This window comes from Mustelus asterias, chromosome 11, assembly GCF_964213995.1.
Source record: "Mustelus asterias chromosome 11, sMusAst1.hap1.1, whole genome shotgun sequence".
In the NCBI taxonomy this organism is placed as follows: Eukaryota; Metazoa; Chordata; class Chondrichthyes; order Carcharhiniformes; family Triakidae; genus Mustelus; species Mustelus asterias.
In genome coordinates this window covers 63,255,052-63,269,102 of record NC_135811.1, presented here as the reverse complement: position 1 = coordinate 63,269,102, position 14,051 = coordinate 63,255,052, and the positions used below count along the sequence as shown (strand labels likewise).

The window sequence follows — 14,051 nt, the reverse complement described above, 5'->3', positions numbered from 1 at the left end:
CCCCCCATCTCCTCCCCCCCCCCATCTCCTCCCCCCCCCATCTCCTCCCCCCCCATCTCCTCCCCCCCCATCTCCTCCCCCCCCATCTCCTCCCCCCCCCATCTCCTCCCCCCCCATCTCCTCCCCCCCCCATCTCCTCCCCCCCCCCATCTCCTCCCCCCCCCATCTCCTCCCCCCCCCCATCTCCTCCCCCCCCATCTCCTCCCCCCCCCATCTCCTCCCCCCCCCTCTCCTTCCCCCCCCCCTCTCCTCCTCCCCCCCCTCTCCTCCCTCCCCCCCCTCTCCTCCTCCCCCCCCTCTCCTCCTCCCCCCCCTCTCCTCCTCCCCCCCTCTCCTCCTCCCCCCCCCTCTCCTCCTCCCCCCCCCTCTCCTCCTCCCCCCCCTCTCCTCCTCCCCCCCCTCTCCTCCTCCCCCCCTCTCCTTCTCCCCTATTCTACCTCTCCCCTCTCCACATATGGGCGTGAGACTATTGAGTGGGTGTATGTCTGGTCCCCTCAGCTCAGAAATGTGTGCAGTGGTGATGTAACCTGGAGACTGAAACCCAGCAGCTTTAACATTCACATTTTGACTTGAGCTGAAGTGGATAAAAATAAAACACGCTGCACGAGTGGAGATTTCAAGGCCCTAGATTCTCATACTTGGGACTGGCTTCATGTGCTGCTGATGGGACTGATGTGGGGGAAGGCTAGGTTTCTTTCCCACCATTAAATACATTTGGTGCAAATTTGTTTACAGGTCATGTTGATGATCTCTTTCCTTATTTCCTGAGACATGCCAAACAAGTGTTCCCCATGTTGGACTGTATGGAGGATCTGCGCAAAATCAGTGATCTGAGGTTACCATCCAACTGGTAAGGTTCATCTGACATTAACCTTTGTCTTTAATATTCCATTCCCCTTCAGACCACCCTCATAAAGAACAAAGAAAATTACAGCACAGGAACAGGCCCTTCGACCCTCCAAACCTGCACCGATCATGCTGCCTGACTTAACTAAAACCCCCTACGCTTCCGGGGACCATATCCCTCTATTCTCATCTCATCCATGTACTTGTCAAGACGCCCCTTAAAAGTCACTACCATCCTTCCACTAACCCTCCCCCCGGCAATGAGTTCCAGGCACCCACCACTCTGTGTAAAAAAATCTGCCTCGTACATCTCTTTTAAAACTGGCCCCTTGCACCTTAAACCTGTGCCCCCTAGTAATTGACTCTTCCACCCTGGGAAAAAGCCTCTGACTATCCACTCTGTCCATGCCTCTCATAATCTTGTAGACTTCTATCAGGTCTCCCCTCAACCTCCGTCGCTCCAGTGAGATCAAACCAAGTTTCTCCAACTTCTCCTCATAGCTAATGCCCTCCATACCAGGCAACATCCTGGTAAATCTTTTCTGTACCCTCTCCAAAGCCTCCACACCCTTCTGGTAGTGTGGCGACCAGAATTGAACACTATATTCCAAGTGCTAAGGTTATGTAAAGCTGCAACATGACTTGCCAATTTTTAAACTCAATACCCCGGCCGATGAAGGCAAGCATGCTGTATGCCTTCTTGACTACCTTCTCCACCTGCATTGCTACTTTCAGTGACCTGTGTACCTGTACACCCAGATCCCTCTGCCTATCAATACTCCGAAGGGTTCTGCCATTTACTGTATTTTTCCCATCTGTATCAGACCTTCCAAAATGCATTACCTCACATTTGTCCGGATTAAACTCCATCTGCCATCTCTGCGCCCAAGTCTCCAACTGATTTAGAAGGATGTGGAGACACTGGAAAGAGTGCAAAGGAGATTTACCAGGATGCTGCCTGGTTTGGAGGGTAGGTCTTATGAGGAAAGATTGAGGGAACTTGGGCTTTTCTCTTTGGAGCGGAGGAGGTTGAGAGGAGACTTGATAGAGGTTTATATGATGAGGGGGATCGATAGAGTGAACGTTCAAAGACTATTTCCTCGGGTGAATGGAGCGGTAACTAGGGGGCATAACTATAGGGTTCATGGTGGGAGATATAGGAAGGATGTCCGAGGTAGGTTTTTTACTCCGAGAGTGGTTGGGGTGTGGAATGGACTGCCTGCTGTGATAGTGGAGTCAGAAACTTTAGGAACATTTAAGAAGCTATTGGATAGGCACATGGAGTACTTCGGGATGATAGGGAGGAAATAGCTTGATCTGGGTTTCAGACAAAGCTCGGCACAACATCGTGGGCCGAAGGGCCTGTTCTGTGCTGTACTGTTCTATGATCTATATCCTGCTGTATCCTCTGATGGTCCTCATCGCTATCCGCAAGTCCACCAACCTTTGTGTCGTCCGCAAACTTACTAATCAATCCAGTTACATTTTCCTCCAAATCATTTATATATATATTACAAACAGCAAAGGTCCCAGCACTGATCCCTGAGGAATGCCACTTGTCACAGCCCTCCATTCAGAAACGCACCCTTCCAGTGCTACCCCCTTTGACCGAGCCAGTTTTGTATCCACCTTGCCAGCTCACCTCTGATCCCATGCGACTTCACCTTCTGCACCAGTCTGCCATGAGGGACCTTGTCAAAGGCCTTACTGAAGTCCATGTAGACAACATCCATTGCCCTACTCTCATCAATTATCTTCGTCACTTCCTCGAAAAACTCGATGAAATTCGTGAGACATGACCTCCCCTTCACAAAACCATGTTGCTTCTCACTAATAAGTCCATTTATTTCCAAGTGGGAGTAAATCCTGTCTCGAAGAATCCTCTCCAATAATTTCCCTACCACTGATGGAAGGCTCACTGGCCTATAATTACCTGGTTTATTCTTGCTACTCTTCTTAAACAAAGGAATAACATTGGCTATTCTCCAAACCTCTGGGACCTCCCCTGTAGCCAGTGAGGATACAAAGATTTCTCTCAAGGCCCCAGCAATTTCTTCTCTTGCCATGTTTCTTGCCAATCTTCTCTCATGTTTGGAGACATGAACTAACACTAGTTGCACTTCAATCAGTAAGGTCAGAAGCAGTGCTCCCTCTAAACTGTGAGAGTATGTGCCACCCTGGAATGTTCCATGCAGTCATGCATAGAACCATTATTCCCTATAGGATGTGCCACTATCAGCTGCAGTGTTAACTTCTTCGATCTGTCATTATAATTGAAGTTCCTTATCCCTGGAACCATATTCATTAATCTTTTCTGCACTCTCTCCAATGCATCTGCATCCTTTCTAATGTGTAGCACCCAAAACTAGATGCAGTCCTCCAGCTGAGGCCGAACAAGTGACTTGTACAAGCTCAACATAATCTTGCTCTTGTACTCTATGCCTCTATCAATAAAACCTCGGATTCTGTTTGCTTTATCAACCATTTTCCCCACCTGTCCTAACACTGTAATGATATGCAAATATATCATTACAGCTCCTGCACACGCGCTATAGTACCCCTTTTTTATAGTGTCTCTCCATGTTACTTTACCAAAAGGAATCACTTCATATTTCCCCACACTGAACTTCATCTCCCATTTGTCCACCCATTCCATAATCTTGTCTGTGTTTTTGTCAACCTGTTTCTCATCTTGTCTGTGTCCTCCTCACGGTTCATAATGATTCCACATTCCATATATTCCATAAAGTTTGAAATTGCGTCCTTTATGCGAAGGATTAGGTCATTACTATACATAAGGAAAAGTAAGGACCCTAACACTGACCCTGGGGAACTCTACAACAACCTCCTTCAGCCCAAAAAGCTGTTTCCTGGCACTCAGCCAATTCTGAATCCAGGCTGCTAGTGTTCCTTCTATCTTGTGAACCACAACTTTGTTGATAAGTGTGGCAGTGTACCGAATGCCTTTTGGAAGTCCATGTACACCACATCAACAGCATTACCCTCACCAACCCTCTCTGTCATCTCTTCAAAAAACTTCAGAAAGTTAATTAAACCTGTTGTTCCCTTAACAATTCCATGTTGGTTTTCCTTAATTGATCCACATTTGTCTCGACATTTTGACTCTAGAAGTTTCCCTACCACCAAAGTTAAACTGACTGGCTGGTAGTTGCTGGGTTTATTTTTGCATGATGTGGAGATGCCGGCGTTGGACTGGGGTAAACACAGTAAGAAGTCTCACAACACCAGGTTAAAGACCAACAGGTTTATTTGGTAGCAAATACTATAAGCTTTCAGAGCGCTGCTCCTTCGTCAAATGGAGTGGAAATGTGCTCTCAAACAGTGCAAACAGATACAAAATCAAGTTGCAGAATACTAATTAGAATGCGAATCCTACAGCCAGCCAGGTCTTAAAGGTACAGACAATGTGGGTGGAGGGAGCATTAAACACAGGTTAAAGAAATGTGTATTGTCTCCAGACGAACAGCTAGTGAGATTCTACAAGTCCAGGGGGCAAGCTGTGGGGGTTACTGATAATGTGACATAAATCCAACATCCCGGTTTAGGCCATCCTCTACTGACAGCAGTCACGGGCATTCAGCCTTGGATCTTCAGGTAAGTGTTCTCCAAGGCGGCCTTCGCGACACACGACAGCGCAGAGTCGCTGAGCAGAAACTGATAGCCAAGTTCCGCACACATGAGGACGGCCTAAACCGGGATGTTGGATTTATGTCACATTATCAGTAACCCCCACAGCTTGCCTCCTGGGCTTGCAGAATCTCACTAGCTGTTCTGTCTGGAGACAATACACATCTCTTTAACCTGTGTTTAATGTTCCCTCCACCCACATTATCTGTACCTTTAAGACCTGGCTGGCTGTAGGATTCGCATTCTAATCAGTATTCTGCAACTTGATTTTGTATCTGTTTGCACTGTTTGAGAGCACATTTCCACTCCATCTGACGAAGGGGCAGCAAGCGCTTCGAAAGCTTATGGTATTTGCTACCAAATAAACCTGTTGGACTTTAACCTGGTGTTGTGAGACTTCTTACTTTATTTTTGCACCCTTTTTGGAACAAGGATAAAACATTTGTAATTCTCCAGTCCTTTTGTACCACTGCTGATCCTAAGGGAGACTGGAGGATTATGGCCAGTGCTTCTGCAATTTCCACTGTCACTTGCCTCCCTATTCTTGGATATATCTCCTCCAGACCCAGTGCCTTATCAACATTAACTATAGACAGCCAATCTAATGCCAACTTAAGTTTAAATCCTTCTAATGTATTAATTACTTCCTCTTTCACCACAGCCGGCAGCATCTTCTTCCTCGATAAAGACAGACGCAAAGTATACATTTAATATTTCAGCCATGCCCCTTGCCTCCATGAATAAATCCCCTTTTTGTTCATCGAATTGGCCCCAGTCCTCCTTATCCCACCTTTTCACCACTTAGATACGTTTAGAAGGCTTTAGGATTCCTTTTTAGCTGCCAGTCGCTTTTCTTACTCTCTCTTTGCTTCTCATTTGATTTTTTTCAATTTTCCTCTGAACCTTCTCCACTGAGTCTGGTTAAAATACTGTGAATGTTGGGATCTGAAACAAAAACAGAAAATGCTGGAAAATCACAGCAGCTCTGACAGCATCTGGGGAGAGAGAATAGAGTCAATGTTTCGAGTCTGGATGACTCTTCATCAGAGCTCTGCATTTTCTGTTTTTGTTGCCACTGGGCCTGGTATTATCTTCCTGACATTTGTCATAAGCACACTTTTTTCTTCTTGATCTATATATTCTCTTGTAATCCAGCGAGCTCTAGATTTGTTTGTCCTGTCTTTCCCCTTTGAGGGACTATACTGTGCCAGAACTATTGCCTCTTTGAAGGTAGCTTTATTCAGCTATTGTTTTTCCTGGCAATCTTTGATTCCAATTTATTTGTCCAAGATCCATTCATACCCCATTGAAGTTGGCTTTACCCATTTAATTATTTTCACTCAGGATTGTTTTTGTCCTTTTCCGTTACCAGCCTAAATCATATGATGCTGTGATCACTGTCCCCTAAATTTTCCCCCAGTGACACCTGACCTACTTGGCTCACCTTGTTCCCAAGAGCCTGTTTCAGTTGTGCCTCCTTTCTCATTCGACTAGAAATTTGCTGCTGTGGAAAATTCTCCTGAATGTATTGTAGGAATTCTTGCCTTTTCCTTTACACTAATACTATCCCAGTCTATATTCAGATAATTAAAGTGCCCCGTTATAAGTCTTTCCCCTTTCTGTAATTTCCTTTGTTCCTGTACATCTTTCCCACTGGTTGGTGGCCTATAGACTACACTGAGCAATGTAATTGCTGAGTTATGGAAGACGCTGTCCAATTAGACTGGATTTCTCCCATTAAGACGGGCAGAAGTAATGTTTTTGTCCCTGTTTGTCAGCCTTTGTCTGTAAACAATATATCTCAAAAACTAACAAACAATTTCAATAAAACTTGGTACATGGATCGGGTATGACTCCAGGAAAAACTGATTAATTTTTAGCAACGATTCAGAGGAATCTTTTAAAGGATCCATTAGTTAGGACAATTTAACTTCATGGAATATTCTGGGTAGTTTTATTTAGAATGTTGCTGATAGTTTCAGCTGCTGTGGTGGAATTTGACACGACTGTCAAAATGTGCACAGAGTTTTCAGAGCAGGTTGTTGGATGTGGATTGGCCTGACGCCTCCTCAGTTAGTTGGGAACTCTTAATTAAAAGATTTTTTTCCACATTGTAGCTACAGACCTTCAACCAGATGTGGGCGGCACGGTGTCACAGTGGTTAGCACTGCTGCCTCACAGCGCCAGGAACCCAGGTTCAATTCCGGGTCACTGTCGGAGTGGAATTTGCATGGTTTCCTCCGGGTACTCCAGTTTCCTCCCACAGTCTGAAAGATGAGGTGAAGCCACAAGGAGATATTTGTAATGCAGCGTGGCAGATGTACTGCATACCCTCTTCACTTGTTGCTTTTCTTGTTTTCCTTCCATTGGAACTGACCTGGAGCAAGAACCTGGACATTAAGTTGTGGCCTTCCATCTGCATAGAATCCCTAGAGTGCAGAAGGAGGCCATTTGGCCCATCTTGTCTGCACCGACCACAATCCCACTCAGGCCGCATACCCGTAACCCCTCATATTTGCCCTGCTGATCCCCCTGACACTACAGTCAATTTAGCATGGCCAATCAACCTAACCCGCACATCCTTGGACTTGGGAGGAAACCAGAGCACCTGGAGGAAATCCATACTGACACGGGAAGGACGTACAAACTCCACACAGACAGTGACCCAAGCCGAGAATCGAATCCGGGTCCCTGGCGCTAACCCCTAACCCTGCACTCTAAGGTGGATGCGAAAGATCCCATAACATCTTCAAAGAAAAGTCGGGAGTTTATCTTTAGTGCCTGAGTCAATATTTATTCTTCAACCAAAATCACAAAATAGATTGTGATCCATGTCACGTTTCTACTTGTGGCCTCTTGCTGTGCACAAAACGGCTGTTATGTTTCCTACACTTTTGAAGGTACTTCATTGGCTGCAAAACTCTTTAGGTCTTCTTGAGGCTATAGAAGTTGCTATGTAAATCCAATTTCTCCCTTTTCTGGCTCCTGATACAATCTCCTCATTCCCACTGATCACAGGACGCGCACCTTTGGGGTGTGCACTCATTATCAGAACTGCATGACGACTGATCTGAGACTCCCCAACATCACAGCTACTGCACATCATGGTTTCCAATTGTTCCTCACTTCCATAATACTGAACTCAATGGTTTTTCCTTAACTGCTTGATAAAATAAAACATACCCAGGGACTGATTGTTAAAAGTTAAAGTTTATTTATTAGTCACAAATAAGGCTTACATTAACACTGCAATGAAGTTACTGTGAAATTCCCCGAGTCACCGCACTACGGTGCCCATTCACCCCTCTCCCCCCTTCCTCCCGATGACTGCTTTTCAGCTTCTTTGACTGTTAATATCACCACAGAGTATATATTTATTGTGATACATTTGTAGTGTATGTCCGCTGGTATTTTGGCTAATCATACGCTGTTTCTCAGCAATATTCCTGACTCTCCTCTAAGTGCCACTAATAGCCACAAATATTTACTGCAGGTACCCTGAGGCCAGAGCGATTCAGAGAAAAATTGTCTTTCACGCTGGGCCAACAAACAGTGGGAAAACACACCATGCCATCCAGAACTTCTTGGCAGCCAAGTCGGGAGTCTATTGTGGTCCCCTGAAGCTGCTCGCACATGAGATCTATCAAAAGAGCAATGATGCTGTCAGTATGTCTGAAGAATTTTATATTGAAACCGTTTGCTAACAATCTGTACAGTTAGAGTTTATAGATTCTAAATGGATGGTTAAACTTTTAACATTAATCGCCATCAATCAAGGATGGAGCTATTGCAAGGGGGCATAACTATAGGGTTCGTGGTGGGAGATATAGGAAGGATATCAGAGGTAGGTTCTTCACGCAGAGAGTGGTTGGGGTGTGGAATGGACTGCCTGCAGTGATAGTGGAGTCAGACACTTTCGGAACATTTAAGCGGTTATTGGATAGGCACATGGAGCACACCAGGATGATAGGGAGTGGGATAGCTTGATCTTGGTTTCAGATAAAGCTCGGCACAACATCGTGGGCCGAAGGGCCTGTTCTGTGCTGTACTGTTTTATGTTCTATCAACTGCTAATGCAGTCCCTGCTTTACCTAGGGACAGGAGTCTTTTTCCTGATTGTTTTCTTGTGACCTCTTACTGGAGAGTGTATCTTTTCCCATGCTCACTTCCTATGTCCACATTTAAATTGGAAAATATCGATATAAATATGATGCACTAAGTGTGATTGTCGTGCTGTAGTGCATCCTCTACCTCTCAGTGAAACTCCTGCTGCAATCAACTCTACCTCTCTGCTATTTAACTATAAACCAAATGAAAATATTCCATAAAAATATACTGAATTTAAAATGGGGACAGGTACATATGCAATTTATATTGTTGGCAAGGACAGATGATTGCTCTACTTGCTGCATCTCATATCTCTCAGTAATTTGAAGGCAGCATTAGTCATAAGGTGAAGGAGTCCATGAACACTAGTGCTCTCACAGCTAGGTTTATGTTTGTTCTTTGTCCTGAAATTAACATTTCCAGTATTTGTTAAAATGAATGTTGTCCAGGACAAGACTGACATGTAGATGAACTGATGCCCAGTTTAAGTTAGTGTGAACCAGTGGCCACTTGGACAAGACATGACCCTTGAAACATGAACCAGCATTTCTTAGCAGTCATGGGCAAAGAATTGGAAGGTAGCAGACTGGAGAAATTAGATGTTGTGATCTGAATAGATAAGTTTCAAACCAAAAGAGAAAACGTTGGAAAATCTCAGCAGGTCTGGCAGCATCTGTAAGGAGAGAAAAGAGCTGACATTTCGAGTGCAGATGACCCTTTGTCAAAGCTGACAAGTTTCGAAGTAGACTTGCAAATTGTGATCATTTTTCCCTTGCCATTTGAGTAGCTAACGTTCACATGAAGAGTAGAACGGCTCAATTTTTAGAACTGCAGCAAATGGTTTTTGAACAACATGTACTTTGTTTATTTGAAGGGAGTGCCATGTGACTTGGTGACTGGGGAAGAACGAACCATTGTTGATCCAGACGGGAGACAGTCAACTCATGTTGCTTGTACCATCGAAATGTGCAGTGTAACAACACCATGTATGTGCACACCTCATCCTGATTCCTCTCGCTTACGTTTATATAGTGCCTTTTATACCTCATAATGTCCCAAAGTACTTTACAGCTCATGATGTACCTTTAAAATGTGTACTGTTATAATGTAGGAAATACAGCCAATCTGTGCAGAGCAAGATCCCACCAACAGCAGTGTGACAATGACCAGATAATCTGTTTTAGTGTTGTATGTTGAGGGATGATAATAGTCAGGACAGGAGAGAACTCCTGCTTGGCTACAAAATAGAACATCCCCAGGACTGAAATAAAAGCTATGGCTGCTTAAAATCTGAAATGAAAGTGCAGGAGATACTCAGCAAGTCGCAAGGCACCTTCTGTGGAGTGAGTGACAAAGTAAACATTTCAATGTAATGGGGAGTGAGGTGGATAGAATTAGACTGGGTAAGATATTAAAGGTTATGGGGAGTGAGTGGATGGGATCAGACTGGGTGGCCCATGTGATTCTGGAGTACTCTGACTGGTAGCATTTTCAGGGATGAGAATGGGGTCAGTGGAAAGAAATCTGGATGAATTGGTAACCAGCTTTTCACTGCAACTTGCTCTGAGCAATTATAGCACACTTTTCAAATTTTATAAGGTTGTAGTTGCTCTGTCCTTTCCCTTTGGTTATTTGATTAACAGTTAAGATGGCATTTCCAAACATTCAGATGTTACTTCCTCTCTCTCTCAGTACCTATTTCTAGGTCTTTATCTTAGCATTAATTTCTCCTGACATGAATTTCACAAGCAAATTAATTCTCCTCATACTTCAATTCTCAGACACTTTCTTCCCCTCACTGCCCCTCCCCACCCCACCTCTTCCAGACAACTTCCTGCCCTCCTGCTTCGCTTCCCAGGCTAGCTACCCACTTTGCAGACCCCCTTTCTCTGCCCTGTCTGTATCCTAAATCCCGCCCCCCTTCCCATAGAGCCATAGAATCCCTGCAGTGCAGAAGGAGGCCATTTGGCCTGTTGATCGACTCTCTGTAAGAGCATCTTGCCCATATTCATCCCCTCAACCCCACTATGGGACAATTTAGCATGACCAATCCACCAAACCTACAGTCTTTGGAGTGTGGGAGGAAACCGGAACACCCGGAGGAAACTCACACAGACACGGGGAGAACATGCAGACTCTGCGCACACAGCCGGAATTGAATCTGGATCCCTGTGAGGCAGCAACGTTAATCACTGTGCTCCTGTGCGCCCGAGCTAGCCACCCACTTCCTGAACCACCTTCCGAGCCCCCCCACCTTCCTGCCCACACCCGTCCCCCATTTCTCGCCTAGCCTCTTCCTGCCACCTCCCCTCCTTCTCCCTCTTCTTTCTCTTTTGTTGTTTCTTTCCCTCCCTGAGGAAGAGACCAGTTCCAGTGTCTATGTCTGAGAGTGTCTTTCTGCTCTGTGCTTGGAGATTTTCCACACTGCATCTTGAAAGTACAGGCATATACCTCAGTATCGTGGCACAGCGGTTAGCACTGATGCATCACAGCATTAGGGACCCGGGTTCAATTCCTGGCTTGGGTCACTGTGCGGAGTCTGCACATTCTTCCTGTGTCCACATGGGCTTCCTCTGATTGCTCCGGTTTCCTCCCACAGTCCGAAAGAGGTGCTGGTTAGGTGCATTGACCATGCTAAATTCTCCCTCGGTGTACCCGAACAGGCGCTGGAATGTGGCGACTAGAGGATTTTCACAGTAACTTAATTGCAGTGTTAATGTAAGCTTACTTGTGACGTTAATAAATAAATTTAAACTGTATCGCCTCTTTACCAGGATTTTGACTAAGTTTGAGTTACTGCTGTGAGCTGGGGACAATTTTGCAGACAAATTTCCTCCTCTGAAACATGGGACTTGTAAATATTTGTTCTGCTAAATGGCTGATTTTGACCCCTGGATATTTTAGCTGGGGGGAAACAAAGGGTTTTTAAATAAATTGGAGCAATTCACTGCAAACAATTTGAGTTTATTATTGATGGATTTACATCATTCCAATTACTGGCGTAACTAATTCCGACTTCAATTATGAGGATAGATTGAAGAGATTGGGACTTCTCCTTGGAGTGAAGAAGGCTAAGGGGAGATTTGATAGAGATCAAAATAGGAACAAAATCATGAGGGGGCTGGACAGAGTAGATAGGGAGAAACTGTTCCTGCTGTAAAATGATCAAGAACAAGAGGGCACAGATTTAAAGTGAAACAAATGTGATGTGAGAAAAAAAACTCAGTCTGGAATGCACTGCCTGGAAGTGTGGTGGAGGCGTTCAATAGGGCATTAGGATTTGAATAGAAACAATGTGCAGAGGTACGGGGAAAAGGCTGGGCAATGGCACTAAGTCATGATTGCTTGTTTGCAGAGCTGGTTTAGACACAATGGGCCAAATGGCCTCCTGCACTGTAACAATTCTGTGCTTATAGCTTCAGAATTTGGAAGCCCAGGAAATCACAGTAATGGTCACAAGCTGCCCTTTTGGGTCCACACACCACACTGTGAGCAGGCACTCATCCCACAGTCTCTGAGACTACTGTGTCTTAGAAAGTGATCTGCTGGGAGCTGGGATCCACTGAGATCCGTTGGGAACTGGGTTATGAGATCCCAGTGTCTGCAATGGTTGAATTGTGGAGAGTCAGTAACCAATCAGCTGGGACTCTGTGTCCAGTTAATAGCCACACATTCTTCTATCTCACAGTGATTATCCTGCTCATACTACTTGTCTACACTCCTGTCATTCCGAATGATCATTCAGTGTATGATGGGAGCAATGGATGCTCAGAACTCAAACACATCTCCACAACAGTCTGAGTCACAGAGCGGAGTGGGTGGGTCTCAGTGAGGGTGGGTGTTGGGGGAGGGGCCCTCAGTGAGGGTGGGTTTCGGGGGAGGAGTGTCTCAGTGAGGGTGAGTGTCGGGGAGGGGTCTCAGGGTGGCTGTCGGGGGAGGGGGGTTCTGAGGGTGAGTGGGGGGTCAGGGAGAGTGTGCTCTGAGGGTGGGTGGATGTCGGGGGAGAGGGGGGCTCTGAGGATGGGTGTGGGGGGAGGGGGGTTTCTGAGGGTGGGTGTCAGGGAGTGGGTTATCTCAGTGAGTTCTTGCCTTTGGAATTCACATTGTATGCAATGTTTTGCAGATGAAATTGCTGTAATTGATGAAATCCAGATGATCAGAGATCCTTCCAGAGGCTGGGCCTGGACCAGGGCACTACTGGGTAGGAATACGTGTTGTACTCCGCTGCATCAAGTTACTTTAATAATCTGAATTATATTTCACAGGCCTAGGTGGTATAGTCAATCAGATGTTACTATTTGTAACCAGGATCTGAATCCTAGGAGTATTTGAGACAGTTTAGAGGAAGCTTTACTCTATCTATCCCTGTGCTGTAGCTGTCCTGGGAGTTTTCGATGGGGACAGTGTAGAGGGAGCTTTACTCTGTATCTAACCCCGTGCTGTACCTATCCTGGGAGTGTTTGGGGACAGTTTAGAGGGAGCTTTACTCTGTATCTAACCTTGTGCTGTACCTGTCCTGGGAGTGTTTGATGGGGACAGTGTAGAGGGAGCTTTACTCTGTATCTAACCCCGTGCTGTACCTATCCTGGGAGTGTTTGGGGACAGTTTAGAGGGAGCTTTAAACTGTGTCTAACCCCATGCTGTACCTGTCCTGGGAGTGTTTGATGGGGACAGTGTAGAGGGAGCTTTACTCTGTATCTAACCCTGTGCTGTACTTAAGAGTCATAGAGCCGTACAGTGCAGAAAGGGCCCTTTATTCCATCGAATCTGCACTGACAATAACTGCCACTGAAGTCGCACTAATCCCATTTTCCAGCACATGAACCATATGTTATGTTTTAAGTGCTCATCCAAATACCTTTTGAATGTTGTAATATTTCTGGCCTCCACTACCATCCCAGGCAGCACATTACAGATTCCCATCACAGAGTGAAAAAAAATCTCAAATGTCCTCTGAATCTCCTATCCCTCATCCTAAAACTATACCCCCTAGTGATTGACCTCTGTACCAAGGGAAACATCTGCTTCCTACTCACCCTGTCCATACCCCTCATAATCATATACACTCAATAATGTTCCCCCTCAGCCTTCTCTGCTCGAGAAAAAATGATCCAAGCCTATCCAGTTTCTCCTTATAGCTCAAATGCTCCATCCCAGGCAACATAGAAATCATAGAAACCCTACAGTGTAGAAGGAGGCCATTCGGCCCATCGAGTCTGCACCGACCATAATCCCACCCAGGCCCTACCCCCACATATTTACCCACTAATCCCTCTAACCTATGTATCTCAGGACTCTAAGGGGCAATTTTTTTTTTTTAACCTGGCCAATCAACCTAACCCGCACATCTTTGGACTGTGGGAGGAAACCGGAGCACCCGGAGGAAACCCACGCAGACACGAGGAGAATGTGCAAACTCCACACAGACAGTGACCCGAGCCGGGAATCGA

At 45.6% G+C, this 14,051-nt stretch overlaps 1 protein-coding gene across 3 annotated transcripts in view; it reads left to right on the top strand.

Moving 5' to 3' along the window:
- Positions 1-732: 732 nt before the first annotated feature.
- supv3l1 (SUV3-like helicase) overlaps positions 733-14,051 on the top strand; it is a 67,934-nt gene continuing 54,615 nt past the window's right edge. For 2 of the 3 annotated variants that reach the window (XM_078223658.1, XM_078223657.1), the window contains exons 1-4: positions 739-850; positions 7,988-8,156; positions 9,476-9,587; positions 12,725-12,802. In XM_078223658.1, coding sequence (XP_078079784.1) covers positions 792-850; positions 7,988-8,156; positions 9,476-9,587; positions 12,725-12,802 — 418 coding nt within the window. In that variant the 5' untranslated portion in view covers positions 739-791. Of the gene's footprint in view, positions 851-7,987; positions 8,161-9,475; positions 9,588-12,724; positions 12,803-14,051 lie in introns of all 3 variants that reach the window. The other variant, XM_078223659.1, reaches the window with a different exon arrangement.